The sequence below is a fragment of the Gavialis gangeticus genome, unplaced genomic scaffold, assembly GCF_001723915.1.
Source record: "Gavialis gangeticus isolate Ggan-Ray unplaced genomic scaffold, GavGan_comp1, whole genome shotgun sequence".
In the NCBI taxonomy this organism is placed as follows: domain Eukaryota; kingdom Metazoa; phylum Chordata; order Crocodylia; family Gavialidae; genus Gavialis; species Gavialis gangeticus.
The window spans coordinates 12,386,358-12,393,816 of NW_017729000.1; the positions used below are offsets into that span (position 1 = coordinate 12,386,358).

At 38.5% G+C, this 7,459-nt stretch overlaps 1 protein-coding gene across 1 annotated transcript in view; it reads left to right on the top strand.

Annotated features, from left to right (window-relative positions):
• The window catches only part of SKP1 (S-phase kinase associated protein 1), a 14,237-nt gene extending 7,308 nt beyond the window's left edge, over positions 1-6,929 (top strand). The window contains exons 3-6 of the mRNA XM_019506303.1: positions 3,015-3,088; positions 4,330-4,473; positions 4,740-4,880; positions 5,698-6,929. Coding sequence (XP_019361848.1) covers positions 3,015-3,088; positions 4,330-4,473; positions 4,740-4,880; positions 5,698-5,733 — 395 coding nt within the window. The 3' untranslated portion in view covers positions 5,734-6,929. The remainder of the gene's footprint in view (positions 1-3,014; positions 3,089-4,329; positions 4,474-4,739; positions 4,881-5,697) is intronic.
• Positions 6,930-7,459: the final 530 nt, after the last annotated feature.

Here is a 7,459-nt window from a genome sequence, read left to right on the forward strand (position 1 = left end):
AATGTACATACCTTAATTAAAAAATACTTTATTGCTAAAAAATGCTAACCATCATCTCAGCCTTCAGCGAGTCGTAATCTTTTTGCTGGTGGAGGGTCTTGCCTCAATTTGTAAAAAACGCAATATCTGCGAAGCGCAATAAAATGAGGTATGCCTGTATAGTACTTGGGGTCTAAAGTTTGTTTTCTGCGATTGGGAGGCATTCAGAAAACAGTACATATCCAAGGTGCTAGGTGCCTTGGCTGTTGTTGCCAATTGGTAGGGGTATGAAAGAAAAGTGCCTTTACCACAAAAAATGTGAATAGAAAACAAAGGGTGACCATATTGATGCCATCAGTTAAGTCCTAAGTTACTTTCACTATTGGGGAAAGAGCTCTTGGGAAGAAGGTTGTGTCATTGAACTTTGTAGTGTTGTGTAATTTAATGCTGTCCTGATGGGGAGCTTACTGAGAATGCAAGCCTTTTTTTTTTTTTTTTTTTTTTTTATCTGCCTTCAGCTTGACTCAGTTTGTTTAATATATTAAACTGAGCAGTAGCTGATGCTGCAAAGATCAAAAATTGGACAGACCAGATGGCCTGTTCCAGTACAGATCTCCCTTAGATTCTGTAACATGAGGTGAGATGTTACCACAAACTGAAAAAATGAGAACTGAAGCAGAGTGTCATGCTTTGTAAGCAATTAAACAGACCACTTCAAGAGTTCAGAATTAAGCATTTTACTCTCTTGCACAAACTGTAAATAAAAGAACTTCCAGAAAACCAACAGATGGTCTGTGTATAAAACAAGCTATGCTTAATCCTTCCAGTATAGATTCTAGTTCTGTTTATTTTCAGCGTGTTCTGCGGAAGTGTTGGTGCTGTTGCCTCTCCCTCCCCCTTCTCTGGCTGGAAAAATACAACAATCTCCAAAAGCCACATCTCTCACACCTAAGCATTAAACTGACTGCATAAATAAAGGCAAAAAGTTCTGTTCGACAAAAGTTGGCATACTCTAGATCCAGGTTCGGCAGAAACTAACAGAGCTTGGTCCTTGCCCAGAGGTGGCAGTTGGCAGAGACAGCCGCTAGATGGTGCATTCTCTCAAACCTGCTTGGCAGGCCGGATTAAATATCTTTACAGGCTAGATCCAGACTCTGGGGTGTAGGTTACCAACTTCTGTTCTAGATTCTTACTTGGATGCTGCTTTTGTGCTCTTGCACTCTGTAATACAAAAGGTGCTTGTTATGATATGGTATGCATAACTGATGGGGAATATAATCATGAAGTGTAAATATGCACTTCTATGGACAGTTAATAGACTAAAATTTTTGGCAAATCCTTACAGAAAAATCTTGCCCCTGTTTAAGGTGTGCAGTAGTATCTAGGCTTACTTGAAAACTGGAAGTGCTTAAACTTGTGTGAGATGTAACGCATGCAGCCATTGAATTCCCTGCCCCCAGATACCTGGTACCGCAGAGTTCATTTATTTTCAATGTACACATGGTTCCCATAAGGACTAGGAAGAGAAACTGCAAGATTTTAAAAGGTGAGTGAGGGGCTGATGTATGGTTTGTCAATACAAAGTGTCTTAAGATTATCCAGGAGGCATTGCAGATCTCTGGTGTGAAAAATGAAGATGCTGTCCTTGCTATTTGGTAACTCTCTACAACTAATTGAGGCTTTTGAATTCCGCATCGCTGCCTCAGTCGACTCTTGACAGCAACTAGCAACTCTTTTCTTGCACTGCACTACATTAAAAGTATATTTGAACCTCCTATGAATTGGTGAAATGCTCAGTACCTGTTTAATGTAGTTTTTAGTCTCTGGAGGCTAGTTAAGTGAGGGCTAGTTCTTGACAATAGCACTCTTCTTTTTTTCATCTCTTAGTAGTGGTAATGATAGGGTGCTAAAGAAAGCAAGCAGGTCTCTGGGATCTTGTCCATTATACATAAACTTACTCTGAGGTCACAGTACCACAGTTGGTTCTAACAAGCTATATTTAAGAAAGTGAATTTGGATGTGGTGTAGTTCTTTTTAAAACATCAAATAATAAAACTTGCTTATGCATCAATCAAATAATGTTATGAAGGGTGTACTAAGATAACATAGAAGTTATGCAGTGTTACTGCAAATTAAAAATACCATAGTAGTCTAATCAGCGGGACAACTACTTTAATATGGTACTAATCCTCTGGATTAAAATCTAATTTGAATTGTATTGTGCTTTCAGTACCTCTTCTGTAACATGATATTAGCATCTTTTAGCTTGAATTTGACCCCTCAATAGAACAGAAACATATCCAGGTCTTTTGCATGTACCCACAAGACGAATGGTTATTGGTATTGCATTTCATAACCTCATATTAACTTGATTTGAAGAATTGGTCGCTGTCCCACAGTACGAACTAACATGGTTGTTGTGGCTCGATTACAGAATATTTCTTTAAGCCAAATACCCAGCATCTCTCTAACTGTTCCTGCAGAGAGGACAAAACATTGTCTATACTTAACACAGTAGCTTTGTTTTCATATAATGGTAAAGTTGAAGAGAAATCTGTATCAGAACATTTTATGGTGAGCTTGGGGCCTGAACTTCCATAGTAGCTAAAATATAAATGAGTGTCTTCCTCTCTCAAATTCCTAGCATAGTTGGGAATAAAATAGTTCTGCTGTTTTAAAATACTGAAATAGTGAAATTGATTCTAATAAGTAACTGATGAGCTAATAAATATTTGAAGAAGGAAATGCATCAGCACTTTATTTGAACAGATGAAACTTTATTAGCTGCTTGATATGATGAACCTCCTGCAGTCAGTGTAGCTTGAAAGGAATGCAGCACTAGTATTGCAAAAATATATTCTTTAAAATTCATATTTTTGTAGCAGGTAAGCTGGATACAAACAAATGGCTTAACGACACTGTATTAGAGTAAATTAAATCTGTCTGTGTAGTGATGGGGTGATGCAGGTAGCTGAATTTCAGAAAGAAGTTACTGTTGAATACTGCCAATTGCTCAGTCTTCTTTCCATTCTTAGATTTGGGAATGGATGATGAAGGAGATGATGACCCAGTTCCTCTTCCAAATGTTAATGCAGCTATATTAAAAAAGGTAAGATGGTGGTGGCAATAGTAACCTTGCGCAAAAAAAAAAAAAATGCCAGAGTTAAGTGCACATTATGGATGTGTTGAAACACTTTCAGTAATCCTTTGTAGGGTGTGTCTTGGAGAATGCAAACTGTGTGTGGTTAGAGCAGGCTCTGCAGACCTGTAGGTCTAGACATCAGACTGATTTGCCTGCCCAAAAGCATACATTTCAAGCACTGAATGAAGGATTGTGATGCTAGCAGCAGTGGCAGTCATGTGTACCCAGTATACTGTGTAGGAACCATGCTTGTGATTGCTCCCCTCCCCTCCCACTTGCACACTGTTGGTGTCGTAGGAATCTTTGTTAATTTTGGTCACTGTGTGGTGTCCCAAGCATGCAGTTTGGCACAGCAAATCCAAATGAAAGCTGGTACATTAATCGACTGAAGTTGGTTCTTCTCTTCCTGTTCCAACAAGAAGAGACTGTGGATAAGCTTTCCCTAGAGAACCAGTTTACGTTGTTTTGGCAGACTCTGAACTGGTTAAGGACCATCTTACCACCATGGGTAGGGATCGGTACTCAAAACACTCCTGGAATCAATCAGGCTCTGGCACCAAATTAGGCAGACTTCACAGCAAACTGTATTTGCTCCTTTTTGTAGTGCACAGGTGACATTTTGCAAACCCAAACAGACTAAAAGTTCAACATCCCTTGATAAATATCAAAGTTTCTGTTAGCTGATCACTCATGTTCTTTCTGCCATGAAATTGGTAACTAGTTTGACTGTCTAGAGTAGTACTATCCACTGAAAGTGCTGTCTGCTAATAAGAATTGCCCATATTCCTTCTTTCACAAGTGGACGAAACTATTTTTGCAGGAGCATGCAGAATCTCAGGCTGTAATATCATTGTACAGCATGTATGAGTCTGCTGTCTTCCTAACATTTTTCTGGGGATATTGTCTAAAAATGTGCTCCTGTGGCTCTGGTGTTGCAGGAAACTTGCAGAACCAAAGAATTTATTACCAACTTACTATATAAGAATTTTAAACAGCTGTGGAACTCCTGAGTCTTACGTTTTTAAGTTGAGACTCTTCTCTTACCATGAGGCAGTAGCACTGAGGTAGCCTGCTGGTCCACTGTTTTGTGTATCTTTTTTTCTTTGCCTTTGGCTCTGTTAATGTAGTCTGAATTCAAACTGGGGCTACAGGAAGATTTTGCTTGAGAGAGCTTAACATTAACTTTAATCTCTTGACATTTTAATCAGGTGATCCAGTGGTGCACCCACCACAAAGATGATCCTCCTCCTCCTGAGGATGATGAGAACAAAGAGAAAAGAACAGATGATATCCCTGTATGGGACCAAGAATTCCTGAAGGTAGACCAAGGAACACTCTTTGAACTTATCCTGGTAAGTCAGCTGGTGGTGGATACCCTCTTATTTTCAGCACAACTATATTCTCTTCAGACTTCTGAACTGGTGTAGAAGCAGTAGAAACTTAGTCCAGCTTTCCCAGTTCAGAGTGAAACTATATTCAAAAGTAGACGTGTAGAGATACTTTTGGTCAGTGTGTGAAACATGAAGGATTATGAAGTGTAAACAAATCTTGGCAGGCATATACATCCATGAAGGCAGAATAATGATGTGAAGACTTTAAATCTCTACTTTTCTTGCAGGCTGCAAACTATTTGGACATCAAAGGCTTGCTTGATGTCACATGCAAGACTGTTGCAAACATGATTAAAGGGAAAACTCCAGAAGAAATTCGTAAGACATTCAATATCAAGAATGACTTCACTGAGGAGGAAGAGGCACAGGTATTCCATAGTTCCAGCGAAATCAAACTTTGGCCTGTTTATATGCTGAAACAACTCTTCCCTGTGTGTTATATTAATGTAGCTAGGTTGTTGGATAAAAGGATTCTTGGTATCAGTTTATTTTAATATGTAATGCAGTCTTGGTGGGATAAGTGCTCCAACAAACTTCCACAAGTTGATGTAGTGCAGCATGTTGACTGTTTGCAGTTAACCACAGCACTTCTAAAGGATATGGTGACACAACTCACTACAACTAAGCCAAAACGATAGGACAGCCTATCCTGCTCTGCCTTGACATAATGTTCTGACTAATAGCATGGTCTTAAGCCGCTTATTTTAAAGCAGAGCGTATTGTTGGAAGCTGCTGCTAAGCCTGAGATGCTCAGAACTTCCTAGTAAGATATTTTCCAGAAACAAAAGTAAAAATAAAAGATGGCCCACTTCAAAATAAGACTGTTAAATGACCATATAAATACAGAATATCAGTATACATTAGGAATGGTTAAACAACTGAATGCAAAGACAGTTTCTACATACTTCACCTCTTCCTAAATCCTGTACGGAGATGCAGTTTGACCTAAACTATGTAGTGAATGATTGGATAGGAGTGTGTATGTGTAATAAACTTGATCTGCGTTGGTGAATGTAAAGGTCTGCTTTAAAAATTAGCAAGCTTCTAATGTAAGTAAAAATGGAGTCTTTCTTGATCGTGCTTTCTTGCTAAAGTGGAGTAATTGGGATATTTTGGGGAATGTTGTTAGCACAAGTAGATAAAGCTTGTTGCGGTGTGTCCTCTTAAACCTTCGTTTTCTTTCAGGTACGCAAAGAGAACCAGTGGTGTGAAGAGAAGTGAAGTTTTGTGCCTGGCACTCTTAACACTGTAAGGATTGTTCCAAATACTAGTTGCACTGCTCTGTTCATAATTGTTAATATTAAGACAAATGCAGCAGTAAATGAAGTCACGTTAGCAGGATATTGTTCCTTTGCATGTGTAGTGGTTTTTGAGTACCAATTTAAACCCTGAGTTTTTACCAGTGTAATCGGATGTCTTTTATGTTACTATGAATAAAACTGAACTAAGTGTGGGTTCTGTATGGAAAGTAGCATTCCGGGCTATCCCCTTTCATTTACCATTAATTGTTTGTGCCCAGCTACAGTGTTATATTATTGCTTATTTGACATCTGACATTCTTCAGCTCCGCCATTGTAAATAAAACCACAGCAAAAATTTCTGAAATAGCTAACTTTTTCATTTTTAATTCCTGGGGTATTAATGGCTTTAAAGAATTAAAGGATTTCTTGAGGAAGCAGTCTGAGTGAAAAGGTGCTGCGTTTCTTCCCAAACAGTTAAGTATGAAGAATGGTGATGCTTTATGGTTCTTGTTTTGCGTTATAAAATCTTTTTTTAAGTGAGGACTTTCCAGCCAAGTTATCTTTGCCCACTAAGGATGATACAAATATGGGTTTGGCAAATGTGGCTGGAACTGGACAAGCCAGTGACAATTGGAACACTTCAACCGTGTCTTGGAGATCTGTCTGTAGCTGATAGATGTAAGCTGTACTGCATAGCTTTTTAAAAAGCTTTTAATAGTGTAAAAGCTAAATCCCAGTTTGACCAAAAAACATGACTGACTACCAAAGCAAATGTAATTGATCAGTGTGTGCATTAGTGGCTGGCTTTAGGTAATCCTAAGCATGCCAGGGTCTAGCTCTTGAAACCTAGTTTTGTGTCCACAACAAATCTTTATCCTGTGGAGTACACAAGGCTCCAGCTTTTAGAGACTTGTCATAATTGCATACAAAACACAAGCTAGTGCAGTAGCTAGCTTGACGACTTTGGACAAAGCCACTTGCAACTAGTTTAAATATTAAGTGGTTTTCTGATTTTTTATTTTTTTTTTAGTTTTTTTTTATACTTCCCTTATAGGGAGTTAAGGGATGGTAGTGTTAAACATTTAAGGTGTGTTCTTGGCTTGTATTGCATTCCATCTTCTGTATAAACCTTAGAATAGAATAAACTTTAATAAACATACTTATCTCCCCTTTTAAATAGTGTTGCACTTCTGAATGTTAATAAAGGGTTTGTTTTTAAAAATTTCTGTATTAGAAACTGCTTGATGGCCGTAAGGACGCTCTGGTTGTAACTAACATGTCTTGCCAAATGGTAGAAAACTTCTTGTACACTTTCTTGTTGCTGTGCAGATCTTCATTTACATCAGTTCTAACACCTTTGGACTTTGAGGGTTAACTGGTTTGCATTACAGTTTCTCCAGTTACAGCCTACACAACCTAATAATAATCCAGGCAAATGGGTAAGCCTTAAAGGGTGGTTGACAACAAAAAAATGGAGTTGTGACTACCAGTCAAGCACACTTTTTTCAATTTGTTCCTCTGGGGTAGATTTTACCCCAAACCAGCCTTTAACTGGATACTACTTCTTGTTCTGTTCAAAAAACCCCTTGGCATTGGTAAGAGGAGTAGCAGAGTATCCTAATCCTAGCGTAGAAGAGGACCCACTTGCCTCCAAAGAATTAATGCTAACCACTTCCACAAGAAATCTGACCCTTCCTAGGTCGCAT